Genomic DNA, 16014 nt, shown 5'->3' on the forward strand with positions numbered 1-16014 from the left:
ACCATAGTTAACTTGTCACCAAATGATTCAGAGAATATGCTGGAGATGGATAAAGCCTGTACTATCATCTTTTACGGAGAACCTGTTGCACACCAGCTTCCACACACATCTTGACATAAACATCTTGATCCAATGGTATGGAGACCAATACAATTGAAAGTCTCATTTTGCTGCGCCTTGTCCTGTCCTGTCCTCCAGAACATCTGTTGAGCTATTATAGATAGTACAGTTTCTTTCAACTTTTCTGCAGTTGAGAGTTTAACTGAAGTTGCTCCAGGACTGAATCTTTCTGTATTCACCCTGTCAATGCTGACACTACATTATTCAATGTCCAAGTTCCACAAAGGACACTAGGGTGGTCTTTGAAACTCTGTGTTATATGTAACGATAATAGAACATTATGTAATATAGAAATTAGTACACCTTTACCTCTTATTAGGAAACAGAAATAATGTGTATATTTGGTGTGAGCAGGGACATCAGAAAATGATGAAATATCTGCCACATAAAAAATAACTGTTCTTTCTGGTATTAGCATAAATAAAAAAGAAGAATTCAAACTAGTTAGTATGATTCTCTTTTGTTTTTTTTTTAATTTTGTGAATAATTTCAATGAGAAAAATTACCACCTCTTCACATGGTTTAAGCAACTTTTAACACATTAGAACATTTCTCAAATACAGTGGAAATAATATTATCACTATGTAATTAATTTATGCATTCCTCACTTATTATTGGAATGTTTAACTAAAATTGCTTTCCAGTCACAACACTTATTAGTAATTAAGTTTATTAATACAAGTGTTTATTAATAAAAGTGTAATTTAGTAATAATGAAGATTAAAGTCTATATTAGTAGTTGTATTACAGGTTGTCCATGTAGAGCCTCTAGTATGTGATAGCGAATTTTCAGATAGAACAGAAATTGAGGAAATACAGTACACTGCACTTGGTTCTTAGGGAAAGCAGGGATATTAGGAATTTGGGGATACAAAGAATAAGTTGTGTAGGCAAATGTAAGGGTACATTAAAGAAAAAAACTTTTTAAAGTGATTATTTATGACAGTTCTTTGGAACACTGTTCGTTCTCTGCCCTGTGGCTGTCATAACATCTGTATGATCTTTTTATTATGTCAGAATGCTATTTAATTGATTATAGATCCACATTTAACACAATAGTTTCTTCCAGACTAGTCAGGAAGCTTAATGACCTAGGAATCAACACCTCTCTTTGCAGATTATGGATTTCCTGACTGGCAGACCACAGACAGGGTAGATGAAAAGCTTTCTTCCACACTGACCTACAACATAGGATGCTTAGCCCCCTGCTGTTTTCCTTGTTTACCCATGACTGTGTGGCCAGACACAGCTCCAACTCCATCTACAAATATGCTGATGACACTACTATTATTGGCCGAATCACTGCTAATGATGAGACAGCCTACAGGGATAAAGTCAGGAACCTGGTGGAGTTGTGCATAATCTCTCCTTCAAAGTCAGCAAAACCAAAGAGCTGGTCATCGATTTTAGAAAACAGGACAGGGACCACTCCCCTATCTACATCAATGGGGTGGCTGAAGAGATGGTTAGCAGCTTCAAGTTCCTGGGTACCTTCATCACTAATGATTTAACGTGGTCAAAGCATGTAACTGGAGCTACAAAGAAGGCACAACATCACCTTTACTTCCTCAGACAGTTGAAAAAATTTGGTCTATCTTCAACTGTCCTTACTACATTTACAGGTGTGCTACTGAGAGTGTGCTCACGTGTGGGATTATATTTTGGTTTGGCAGTAGCTAGTTGTCTGACCGGAAGGTATTACAGGGGGTGATCAGGTCAGCCCACTCCATCATTGGAGTACAGCTCCCCTCTATTTTGGACATTTTTACAACACCCTGTATCGGGAAGGTTGGAAGTATTGCTAAGGATACCAGTCATCCTGGTTTCTCATTTTTCTCCCCCCTCCCCTGTGGTAAGCATTATAGGAGCATAAAGTTACAAACTTCCAGATTCAGAGACAGTTTCTTCCCACAAGCTGTCAGATTACTAAATTCTACCCCTACCACTGGCTCACACTGATGTTTTTTTAAGTTGTATGTTATTTAACTTGTTGCTGCTACTATTCTGTGTATATGTTTTGGTATTTCCTTAATGTCTTTGTATTGGAGCTTACATGCAAATTAGCATTTCACTGCACTTGTGCATACTGTATGACAAACTGAACTGAAATTCAAACTGGGAAAAAGGGGGTGGTAGGAGATCAAACATTATCAAACATTATGAAACTAGATTATAATTGTAAAAATATATGATACATAGTGGCTATAATGATTAGAATCTAAAAGAAACTACACAATTGTAAACCTCAATTGCTATTTAAGGGTTGTTGTAAACTGGCAAAACTGGTTTTCACTCCCACCATTTTGACAGTGTTCACGTTTGCTAACTGATTCATTTTCATTCATGTTATAATAGTATTATTTAAATTATTTTAATATTTAACATACTTTGACATGTGAAATAAAACTGACAACATACTTTAAATATTATATTTTTATAGTAGTAAGTGTTTATTTGTTAAAAATAAAACCTGTGCATTGACCAGGAATCAAACCTGGGACCTTTCAGGTGGCTGGTAAGAATTTTACCACCGTACCACGGTTTGGACAAGCTACATTACAAGCTAGTGTATAAGCACTTCATTATCCATTATAACAATAACAACAGCAAAATTTAGTTAAAACGAACATGTTAAAACATTTCCAAAATAACCACACGATAAAGAATTCAATCCAGATGTATACAAAGTAGAATATGTCATCAGTACTCACTACTGTATATTCAAAGTTTATATCCATAAATTATTATTATTAATGATGTTCAGAAACTATTTTTATTTTCAGCTACATAAAGATCCTTTAGTTACATGATTCACTATTAATATGCCATAATAAGTGGATTTTAAAAAGAACTACAACTACAAGATGTACCTGAAATTATTAGATGGTTGCAGTCAAGGCTCTGAATTTTCAGGTCAGGAGAAGCCTGCAGTCATGCTACAGCCCTGAAGTTTGAGGTTGGTGTGAGAATGCGATTTATAGAACCATACAACCCCTAAATCCACAGTACCTGCATTTACATTGTATGATAACTTCTACAATTTACACTACTGATTTACTCATACTATACGTTAGCGTAATTTACATCAGTGTTATGATAGTTAAATTCTCATTTTTTTAAAACGGGTTTATGGATTTCAACTTATGACTAACATCTAATACACCACAAGTACCATCTATTGATCTATATTATCAGTGAATACTGGCAGCAGCCCTTCGCTCATGTTTGGAATAATGACATCAGCATTGGCAGCCACCTCTTTTGGTAATGGTCCTGATACTAATGGTCCTGTCTGATCTAAGAACGCAAAGGGTTTTAGAAACCTTCTGTCTCAGTGTCTTAAGTTTATTTTACTCCTGAACCTTTTCTTCCATCACAGTCAGGGGCCAGTCAGACAGCCTCTCACACTCTTCTTCCACAGGTGGTGGCTTTACCAAGGCTGTTTCTGTTCACTTCCAGGGACTCCAGGGGAACAGGCAGTTCCTTCTCCCTCATGTCAAGGTTCTTTTGGTATGCAAACAGTGGCTCTATTGTCTATTGAGCAAGGGCCTACTCTTAGACCAGCTTCTCTCCTGGGCCAGATATTGCTGATTGTTTTAACATCTGCCATGTTTTGTTTCAGAAAAGACTGTAACTGGGGAAGCTGCCTCTCTCCCAGGGTTTCAGCTACAAAACACATTGTTTTCAGTCTGAGCACTATTCAATTGTTTTTTGCATATTTCTTTAGTAAACTACTGTAAATTTACTGTTTCCCAGCTTTTGACACCATGTTTGTGGCTTTCTATCTTTTCAATCACTTTGTTCCATTCTTTCATTTTGCTCTTATGAAGGCCTCTATGGAGAGACTCCTCTCCTCCAGCTATATCTTTCTCTGCAACAGCCAGTTGTAGCTGGGATTGAAGATGTTTCTCCTGTTTCCACTTCTGCCACCGCACTTAACACCCAAGATTGAAGCTTGGTGAGTGTAGTCCTCTCTTGCTTGACCTTTTCCAGCTCTATTGGAAGGTAATCTGCTGTTGCTGTAGGATGTTCTGTTCTTTACTTACTTTATCCAGGCTTCTTCATTGACTCACATCTTGCCTGGAGTGAAGTTGGCTCATATGTCTCGCAAAATTGGTCACCTCAGTCTCTAGGTTCTTTGGCTGCTACCTCAGGTCTTACCGAACTTCATTCAGATGCTTCTGCAACGTACAGGTATGTTTGTTCATAGCCAGGCTAGATTGCAAGTGGTTGATCTCCAGCCTCCTTGATCTCCAGGTTTTTCTCTTGGCACTGTTTAGCCAACAGTGTTTATGCCCTCTCATTCAGTTCTGTTATCAGTTTGGTGCACTTTAGATGCAGTTACACTTTGCTTGCTCTTGAAAAGGCTAATAACCTAAATTCAGAAATTCAGTGATTCTTTTTATCCTATCCCCTCTCACAGTTCTTGTTCCATTTTTTCATCCATTGCATTCCAGTAGCTTTAGGAGTGACTGCCCATGACTTTGTTCCACACTTTCTTGAGGAACAGACACTTTCATTTCCTACCGCACCCCATCTTGCCTCCACCCACCACCCTCTTACAGTATAAATGGAAAATGCATGTCTTTTTCTAAAGAAAATAAATTTAACAAAGATTTCTATTTTTTATCAAAAAGGATGTGTAATGATTGTGCTAAAAAAATAAAAAGATGTCTATGTGGATCTACATGTGCAAGTAAATTAACAACTTTCTGTATAAATAACAGCCAAGTAATATGTCAATGGGAGTGTCCTCTTAGAAAAGGAAGGATGCCAACACCAGGATTAGTTTAAAAATTATAAAGAGTGTAATTTTTCCACTCTTTATAATTAACTCTTTGATTTTACACTTTTTATAACAGCACTTTTATACTGGCAATTAAAGTGATATACTGTAAAATGAATCCATGTACAGTACTTACGATGCTGCGTTTCAGACATGAAAGAGGTATCTTTGCATGCAAGGGGGTAGCAGATACTTCCTTATGAACAGTAGATAGATAAAGTCTTCTTTTTAGGTTACCCAGGTCTGTGATCCTAGAAATAAATAAGACAATAAATTATATGATATAAATAAATGGGTACAGTTTGAAGAACATGTGGAATAGCTGCTGTTAAAATACATAAATGTGGAGTTTAGAACATGACTGTCAAGTTGGGATATTTTTTTTCCTAAGATTAGTATTGTGATTTCTTTTTTCTACAAATGTAAAGTCAGTGGCTGTAGGCCCAAAATATATAGAATTCACATGCTAATTTATTCCCACCTTCACTGCTGAATCTTAACAGTTTCTTCCCTCATAATAGAATTCAATTTGAGTGAGGAGAGGCACCACGAGGCTATAATAAATGTGCTTGTTCGGAATCCCCTTAAGCTCATGTTTATGATGAGAACAAATTGTCAACTGCTAAAAAGGAAAACATTATGGTCTTTCTTTTCTAAACACGCACCTGTCATTCTCATGTGGCATGTACATTCTCAAAGTAAGCTACAGTACAAAATATTTTTCGCTTTTACTTCCTAAGCACATAAACACAGCAAAACAAGGAACTTTACTGTTTGCAATTCAGGTAAGCCCTCTGTGGTAGCAAGGAAGCTAGAAATGTTCTGAAGTACTGGTAACAGATTTTGAGTACAATTCATGATTACACAGATTAGAAAAAAAGAAACAGTGGTCAAACTTTATTCTTTTCTGTTGGAAGGAGCACTCATAACATTTTAGCTTATTAGGGATGTTATTTTCTTGGTAGCTAATCTATGCAGTCTGAAAAACATAACTTGGAGCTAGGAACCTATAATTTTACCACAGACAAGACCATATTAACAGTGGATAACACTGTTTACAGAATTGCCTATTTTGGAACAATCTTGTCCAGAAACATAAACCTTTACTGAACCCTCAAACACTCACAAAAAGGAAAGTAGTATTATATATATATATTATAATATTATTATTATATGTACATTCCTATATAATGTGTGCTTTTCATTTTAATAATTGTTAATTACTTTACAATTAATTAATTAGGTTAATTGTTAATAATTAATAATTGTCCCAATACATGCAAAAAACCCCTACAGGAGTTTCCAATGGCATTGGGACACAAGGGTCCCAACCATCTGGCACCAGTTCCTGTGAAGCGTTTAGAACTAGGGAGAGTGAGGTCACAGCAGATGAAAATCTCTGTGCCCAAGGATGATTTCCTGAGTTCCCGAGAGGGTTCTCATAGGCCAAGCTTCCCTTTTCAAGCTTAAATACATAACTGTAGCACCTGAGAAACAGGAAGCAGAAACTGTATAATCTAGTTTTAGAATTAAATGTTTAGTCTGGGTTTGGGTCTGGATCTGGAAATCAGCAGCAATCCTAGTAGGGGAAAAAAGTACATTGCCCATGGAGTCCTTTAGACATACAATAAATAAAATGTTTAAAAAAAATGATTGTGAGAGTACAGCAACCTGACAAGGCAGAGAGAAGGTGAAATAAAACAGCTCTTTGTACTGTAGGTTTAAGGCAAGATTGCAACAATATTCACGTAAGGATGCAGGATCTGAAAACTGAAAATGTTTTCAGCACTTGGGCAAAAAAAAGAACTCCCATAGTTCTTCTCCTACCTTCAAGACAAAAAGAAAACTAGGATGTGGATTTTGTTTATCCTGCACTCCTTATTCAAAGGTGGATTTTCCTTTTAAAACTTATCATTGTACCCTGGAAACATTTGTATAATGACTAACGTAAAACATAAAATGTTATTGCTTTGTGTTCTGGGTGGTAAATACAACACATATTATAGTAATAGAATATTGTAATCACAGTGTTATGCTGCGATCCCTGAAGTTCAGGACCAAACTCCAAACTCAGGGTCTCATGGTCTCAGAACCTCGGGGATCTTTGGATGGAGCAAGGCTTAAACATGAGGTACGGGAGAAATGAATGCAGGATAATTGAAAGATTAATGGAGTCAGGCATCAAGGAAAAAATAATAGGTAGGCAACTTGCAAGCAGTGGAGGAGGAGATATAAGGCACTGCAATGCAAGCAATGGTAATGCTGTTGCCTTGACGGCAGTAAAAAGGCCTGGCGACTGAGAGTAGGACAAACAAAAAAAGAAGAGAAAACATCCCGCAAGCAGAATAAAATGCAGCAGGGAAAAAACATCTCTGTTCATTCAGGGCTTGGGGAAAAAAGCTACGGTGGCTTAGACGCAGTTCACTCAAGCAGTGCAACTGACGCTGTAGCTCACTCAATATGAGTGTGCTCCAGAACCAGATAACTGAATTATTAGTTGCCTGATTGAAAAAAAGGCAGCTTCCGGGAAACACTTTCTGGGTGTGTTCGTACAGGGTTTGGTTTGGGATTGAGATCCCATGAGAATGAACTTACTGCCAGTGGCAACACTGGGACAGCCTGGGGAAAACACATAGTGTTTATTTACTGTTAGTTTAAAATGTTTTGTGCTAGATCTGAAAAACACTACAGTAGTTTGAACATCGTATAGAAAAGAATTAGGCAGCCATTTGTGTTTGCTTGACTTTTTACTGTCCAAAATTTCTTCAGGTGACCATTATTGAAACATTGTACGGGAAATGTCTTTGCAAAACTAAATAGATATTGCTTTTTTAAAGAGTAAATTATTGCACTCAGTCTGACTCACTCATCCTAACTGGGCTGTTAATGGTTTGTGGTGTAATGGTCAGTGTGATGATCGTACAGGGCTGAAAAAGGTTTGTGCTGTACTGATCAGTGTGTTGATGGGGCTGAGGTGCTAAAGGTTTGTGCTGTAATGATCAGCACTGATGATGACAGTTAAAGGTTTGCTCTGTAATAGTCTTGGTCATGACGTGATGTCATGTAAGTTTTATTAAAGATATCGTTACAGGAAGTTTAAAAAAAATTACTAGCATGGCAGAATTTTACAATAGCTCAAGATGACAAATTAACACTGTAGCATCATTGTGTTATGAATTGTGAATCCTCTGGTAATTACAATTTTGCATTGACAAAATTAGGATTAATCTAAACAAATATATCTAAAAAAACATACTTTTTTTCTGCATTGCTACTATGCAGTTATTCAAATTTGTTTGGTTAGCTAGCCAGGAAGCCATGGTTTACAATAGCCTAATACAGAAGAAAAAAGGAGATAATTACCATTGCAGCACTCCAGCAACTTAGTATTGTCAAACAGTCAAACCACTACATCTCTTTGCTGTAACTAAATGTTTGATCTGAGAGAAAACTGAAGCAACAGAACCTCATGATTGTGGGCACTAACACTCTAATCACAGTGTTTGAGATTTTATGTTGTATAGCAATCAGCTGTCTTCAAAGACTGAATAAAGCACTGATATTTCACTCTAACAATCATGCAAATTCCAATAAATTCACTAAATGTGTTTCTGGTGCTAATGAAGACAAAATGCAGTTTTCATTTGAAAATAATTCAAAATGTGGACTTGTACAATTGATTATGAAAATAAAATGCATATTCATATCCAAAACTGCTGTACAAACACTTTGAAATGCCATTTTAAATACAGGTAAGCGAAAAGTCCAGTTTGAATGTATTAATAGAAGGTTCACACTAAAAAAGGGATCTTTCATATCATATTCTATAATTCTATACAATATATCATTATTGTACTCTGACATGAACAGGAATGTGTAGCTACACATCATGCCAAAGCAGAAGATTGGACATTTACACTGTCTGTACTTCAGAGAAAAATGAAATGCAACGTCATGTATTAAATACAACATTAGTCTTCATTCATTAGTCCTTGTCATATTAACATTAAATCAAAAATAACTGTTCAACAGCTACACAAAATCTAAACTTTTGCTTTCTCATTACATCTTTACTTACACATACATATATCAGGGTCACACATATGTTGATAGGAGAGTAATGAGAGCATGGTGAGAAAAAATGAGACAGTCAGAGGGAAAACCAACCTCATTTATTATAATATTTCAGCAATCAGCAGGTTCTGTAGTCATTAGCTGCAATCTTTTCACACTTAATATCTACAGTTACAGCCCGTATAAAGAAAAAAAAAGACTTTCGGTATTTCATATTTGAAATAAACCTTCAGGAGTAGTCTTGAATATCCTGCAACACAGCACTAAAACCATGGGAGTAAATATGCTGATTCTTTTCACTACAAAACGTATATAAATATGCATTACATACAGTATTATACAGGTTCATACTTACTTTATTTTGCTGAAATATGAAATTGTACCTTAGCCTATTACTCAACCTGCATTTATCAAACAACTGCTTAGAAGCAACAGCATTAAATGCACACTGAACAAAACACAGATTATGATGGACAAGCCTGCTATCAAAATCAGTTCTCTACACTGTCCTGATGTTAAACTAGCTTTTACAAGGAAGGGCTCTCAGCAGGCTATCTATTCTAATCAGCTCAGTGCACTGCTCACCTGTTACCTTTGCGCTGCCAAATATTAAAATTCTTGGACTCTAAGGTCAGTCTGTTGCCAGCAGCAATGCAATTAGGAGAAAGAACAATACTATCATCAGCTTTGATTGCCTGAGGAAAATGAATAATCTATAGTAACTTTAAAAGGTTGATGAGCATCTATCAAAACCAGTGACTGTAAGCTAGATCTAAACTAGATCCTTATTGTAATACTGAGAAAAAAGTAGAATATTTTGGTAAGAGAATGTGTGCTGCAATATTTATTCGTTAATTAGCTTGAAAAATATATTATGTTGTAACTTTAATGCTTTATTTTTAATTATAAATTAAAAACGGTGATCAGTAAATTTACAGCACCTTGCAAAAATATTTAATCTATTGAAATTATGTCCATATTTGTTGAATTATAAATGAAGTACAGTAAACTCTCGTTTTGACGGACTTCAGATTTAACAAACAAAATCTAATAAAGAGTTTTTTTGGCGCAAATGGGGACATTCATCCTACTGAATTATGTTCTGTAGCTAAAACACTACCCAAACACGTGAAATTGAATTTCAAATGCAGTAACTGATGGCTTTGGAGAATTTGTAAAAATCACAGTATAGTGAATAAAAGAACCTACTGTGAATCTTTCAGTACAGTCACTGAAGAGATTGAACTGTTCTGTAAGAAACTGAATAAATGATTCCAAGATGAAAGCATCATATTATCACAAACACACAATGCCAATGAGAGTCTCTTCTGACTTGTCATACTTGCATGAGATGTTTAGCAAGGAGAGGATCTCAACATTACTGTCTGCAAATCTGACAGCTTACAAAGATCATCGCAGGGCACACATAACACAATCATGCACACACTCACACAAGAGACAATTCTCCCAGAAGTCAATTAACCTACAAGCATGTCTTATTAATCTGCAAATCTGTAGGAGACCAGATCACCCAGAGGAAACCCACGTGAACACAGGGAGAACATACAAACTCCATGCAGATAAGACCTCAGGAATTGAAGACAGGGACCCAGGGCTGCGAGACAGCAACACTAATCACTGCACCACTAAGCTGTCCAAGCTTGGTTTACTTCCAAAATTATGTTTTTTCTCACTGATAATTTTATGGACAGATGGCAATACTGGACATACCTTTCCTCATATTAACCTGATTATGTGAGGATAAATTGACACTTTTTGAAGTGACTGATGCAAATCTAGTGTAAGGAATGTCTCATCACTGCCCTTCAGTGTCTCAGCCCTCTTTCCACTAAACTTGGCTACCCTTTTAAAATCGGATATATTAATGTAACACACTATTTAATCAGACTAAATATTTTGCAGTTTGTCTTGTCTGACCACAAATTCTTTTAGCACGTTTGTAGTACCACTTAACTACTTTGTTCCAAATTCCACTTACAGATCTTGTGGAGTGATTGTGATATTTTTGATGAACCTTTTCTCCCATCTCAGCCATTGATCTCTGTTGGTCTCTCAAAGTTGGTCTCATGGAGGCATCCCTCACCAGTTTCCTCCTTATTTAGCTCTTCAGTTTGGGAGGAGAGTCTTATTTAGGCAGATTTAAGTGTCTCAATGGTACGATAAGCCCTCTCTTCATAATTTTCACAATTCAGTATCTTTAATATTCTGCTCCAGATCAACTTTACTGCTTTTTAAAGATTTAAAGTTAAAGTTTAAAGTTTAAAAGATGTTTTGATGGTTTAATTTTTGCTTGAAATTCATCTCCTGACTGAGGAACCTTATACAAACATATTTATTCTGGAATCATGTGAACAAAATGCACACAGAGAGAGGTCAACAAATTGTGAAATTTGTGAAAACAAAACATTGTACTGGAAATAATTTACATTTTCATAACAAAGGTAGTGAATACGTACGCAATTAAAACATTTTAGTTTAGCTTCTTTCACCCAGAAAAAATCTTCAATTTGACTCAATTTGACCATTCAAGTTTTGATTAAAATGTTTACTTTAAACAAAATTATCTGCATCTTTTGTTATTTCACAAAATGGTACATCATTGGAAGGGAGTGAATACTTTTGTAAGGCACTGTACAGTATACTGTATCAAAACATTCAGCTATGAAATATGAATTTTTCAATACTTTTTTATCATTATGGATTATTGAGATAACACTGTAAAAATGAAGAATTCGGCACAAATAATAAGAAAGGGTGTTATTCAACAGAATTTGACTTTAATGCTTTTACTTAATTGTTCAACTTTTAATGTGCTAAACCATAAGTTACAAAACAAATTAAAGCCATCAGCTGTCACGATCGTCATAACACACTTCTCATTACAGTGATCAGTTAATTAGGGATAGAAAATAGCATGACCAATTCATGTAATGAATTGTTATATTTTCAGCAGAAGCTGGATAATGAGCTCTGCATAATTACACGCTAATGAGGAAGACATGAAGATTTCTCTATTTTTTCTGCTTAAAAGAGTGAGCAGCCCTTCCTGTTATGGTGACATGGAAACGTAATGGCATATGTTAAAATGCGAGCATTTGTAATTCTTTTCCCTACAGAGGTAGGAAATTAATTCTGTGTTGAAGTTTTCAAATCTCCCAAGACCAAAAGTAAGACACCATAAAGAAACATTTTTCCAGTGAGATTCTAGGGATTAGTATAATACCATTTAAATAAAACTATTCTCATACTTAGACATGTCTTTGTAATCAAAATGCAGCAGAATCTGCTATCCTATTCATAGCAGATTGCTTCCAGACGATCAGAAGGATACATATCAAATCTCCGAAGGATAGAAGCAGACAGGGGTCACAAGATATAGGCATTTTCCCTGAAATAAAATTATTTCTGTATCTTCTGAAAAAACAGTGATAAATAAAACAGAATTCCAATGAAATAAAATGAATGTATAAAACTACTGCTGACTCTGAATTAAACTTAGCCATTATTTTCATTTGAACTTTTGATCATAACTTTATCTGGAAGATACATTATTATGGTAATGCCTATGCTAGTATTACAGTATTACAGAAAAGTCTATTCATTGTGACTACAGATGAAGACTTCTGAATATTATCTGACTGTAAATCCTTATCTGAAAAAGCAGAATGTAAAATTATTATTTTTCTTTATCAATAGGAATTTTAGAGTATAATAATATAATAATCCAGAATATTGTGTACTGTATCAATCTGATCAATTCAAACCATACATCAATGCATGATGGAAAAACCAAAAAAAAAACCAGGAAACTTTTGTTTCAAGCACCATCTTTTAAAATCAATTATTTTTCATAACAAAGTTGTAGCAGTAGCTATTGAATTTGACACTAGTTCTATCTGTAAAGCAACACGTCAGAACAGGCAGAATTCATCAAACATACACAGGGTGAATTGCTTATTTTTGATTAGCTTAACTTATGTTGATAAAGCCAAAATATTTCGGTAAGAGGGTGCCCAAGAATCAAACTGTAGCACAGTTCCTTTTTTTATACTTTGATTATACCAGAACTACAGTTATATGTTCCCCTGCTGTATCCATGGAAAAATCAAATATGCACTACAAAAAAAAGTAAGTAAAAAAAATATAACTGTTATTAACTGATGAGCATATGAGACCATCTTCCAACTTTATCTTATTTGTTTTAGACATAGTGCAGAATAGTGTCCAATATCACATACCAAGCCAAATGGTGTAACTGTGTGAGAACGGATCACTTTCCTTTGTTTAACAAGCTCTACCTTTTTTAATAATATGTTTTGGTTTCAAAACACATTTTCTGATGACAACAGAACATTCCTGTTTTAATGGCATCATGTTCCTTTGTTCATAAAACCCTCCGTACTTGTTTTGATTCAAGTAAGAAAAGAAAATTCCAACTGCAGAAATGTCTGAGCCCTCAAAATCTAGTTTTTCTGAAAACACCTTTATTGTATATTCAATCCTCATACTCTTGCAGCATGATGTGTTGATAAAACACTTCTCATCAGCTGTAACTTTAAATTAAACCTGCCAGACCGTATCACCTTGACTGGTTCTTAATACATTTGTCATCAGCTTGTTATTATTCCATGAATATATTTTAGCAACACATGAAATAATATGTGAACAATTTCCATATTTTTGCAATCATTATAAATTAAGGGTAACTTAAAAAATAAATAAATGTGTCTGTTCATCTTTTCTTTTAACAAAAAACTGAATAATTTTGTAACAGATTTGTATGTTTACAGAGGATAAACATGTCAGCAATATGAATCTAAATAGATTATCTGATAAAGATTTTTCTCCAAGGTATCATTGTAACAAAGCAGGGGATATCAGTGCCTTACAATGAAAAAACAATTCTGCTGTTTTAAAGTCTAGGCTGAATAAGCTTAAGATATGATGCCCGAACATCAGGCGTTGTAAACTTTGCATTTCATGTGTAAAATTCCACTTTGTTTCACCATGCAAATTTCATCCCCTGGGCCCTTAAGTACAGTCCTACTGCATTAAAGCAGTACAATAATAGTTAATAATAAAAACCTGTTTTTTTTTTTACTTTTTGAGGGCTCACCTACCGGGTTTTTTTCAGTTGACTGATTAGATCAATGTTTATAACAGTCCACTTTACTGCCTGCTTAAAGCTGGAAAACTGTAAAGCCTGTGAAAGTCAGTAAGAAGAACACAAGCCAACTGAAAAGATGCAGTGTTGCGATCTGGTAAAAAAAAAATAAAAGACTAAATTTCAACAGTGTTAGACCAACCAGTTGAAATGATTGAGAATGAGATGTATCCCTTGCAGATTTAACGTGTATTTCCATAGTAAAGGATTTTTCATCAATACAAAAATAGAAAAAAAAATTACTGAGTTTTTAGGTGATTTCATCTCATCCAGTACAAATCAGAACTACTCATAGCTCCGGCGTGCTCCCATAACAATCTGTGTGGTCTGCAATTGTTGGCAAATGAGTTGGACATTCAGTTATTCTCATTGTCTCCTCTGACAAAATACTATCATAATTTGTACCCAACACTTGTACAATGGATATCTAATGTCATTATTTGATGATCACTGACTGACTACTGCTGCATTTGATGGCACATCTACTTACTGTACGTAAAAGCACCTGAAATTACTGTGTGACTTTCTGATAATCAAGCACCCATGTTAACAGCGATATATTAACTAATGCACTTTTAGCCCATATGTAATTCTATACATGGACAGAGTCTGGTGTAAATATTTTTGAGACTGTGCATTTTGTGAATTTAAGATTATAACATAATAACATGATTGCGTAATGTCCATCAGGACACACTTGAATCCAAATGTAGTGTTAATAACAGCTCTAATTTCTGAATGCAGCTCTACACTCAATTATAATTAAATTAAAAATATTAATGTCCATCCATCCATTTTCTAAACTGTTTTCTCCAGTACAGGGTCATGGAGAAAGAAAGAGCCTAACCCGGCATAAAATGGGTTCAAGGCAAGGTACACTGCAGGTCACATATAGATGCAATCATGGACATATTCACATTAGAGCTAATTTCACAGAAGCTAAATAACCTACCAGTATGTCTTTGGACTGTGTGAGGAAACTGGTGTACCCTGAGGAAACCTGGAAGAACATACAAACTCTACACACAATTTACAAGAAGAATTGAACCCGAGGCCCTAGTGCTGTCCATGCCAGCATGCCATGCTACTCATCTCTCTTCTGTTAATTCTTCTATAGTCAAAATCTTAAATTAACAGAAAACTGTACTGTTTTCATGCGCACAACTTTACGTTTGAACATATATCAAGCATCTGTGAGGAATGAATAAGAATGTTTTAAGTTTACTGTACTTTGGCTGATGCTGATGATGAACAGTTCAATATTATTTCAGTTGTTGATCAGATCAATCAAATTACAATTACAAAAAAAACCTTGAACATATGAATTCTACCATTAAATGTAATGTTCACCCATCAGATACAGGGGTGAATTTTATGTTGTGCAAAGTCTCTCTCACAAGCAATTCATTGCAACATTATTTTTCAATTGTCACTAGCCTTACTTTTACAAACTCTAATCTTTTTTCTGAATTCACTCTTTGATGTCTAGCGCTTTCTAGCAAAAAAATCTGACTGACAGCAAGCATGGTGGGGAAAGCATATTTATGATTAAATTGTGGCAAATTGTGTTTAACTATGAAAAACTAGTTTTAACCTAAACTTAAAAAAGGAATAAATATAAATGAACATGCAGGACATGTAAAGCAAAACCCCCAAAAGTCAGATGTGTTTCTTTATGCTTCATGATGCTTTATATTTTGTTGCATAAGCTGATTGTTTTTTAAAGAAGGTAAATGGAAAATACTTCATCCACACTGATAAAAGTCTGCCCATAAAACTTTTTTTCTGTAAAACTTAATTCTCAATTGAATTCATTAAACTAATTACACTGAAAAAGAGAATGCCACTA

General features: G+C 35.1%; 1 protein-coding gene across 1 annotated transcript in view; it reads right to left on the reverse strand.

Annotated features, from left to right (window-relative positions):
* The window catches only part of cfap20dc (CFAP20 domain containing), a 166286-nt gene that overhangs the window by 142322 nt on the left and 7950 nt on the right, over positions 1 to 16014 (reverse strand). The window contains exon 6 of the mRNA XM_088916509.1: positions 5043 to 5157. Within this exon, the coding sequence (XP_088772635.1) occupies positions 5043 to 5157 (115 nt within the window). The remainder of the gene's footprint in view (positions 1 to 5042; positions 5158 to 16014) is intronic.

Source organism: Atractosteus spatula, chromosome 5 (genome assembly GCF_055471065.1).
Source record: "Atractosteus spatula isolate fAtrSpa1 chromosome 5, fAtrSpa1.hap1, whole genome shotgun sequence".
In the NCBI taxonomy this organism is placed as follows: Eukaryota; Metazoa; Chordata; class Actinopteri; order Semionotiformes; family Lepisosteidae; genus Atractosteus; species Atractosteus spatula.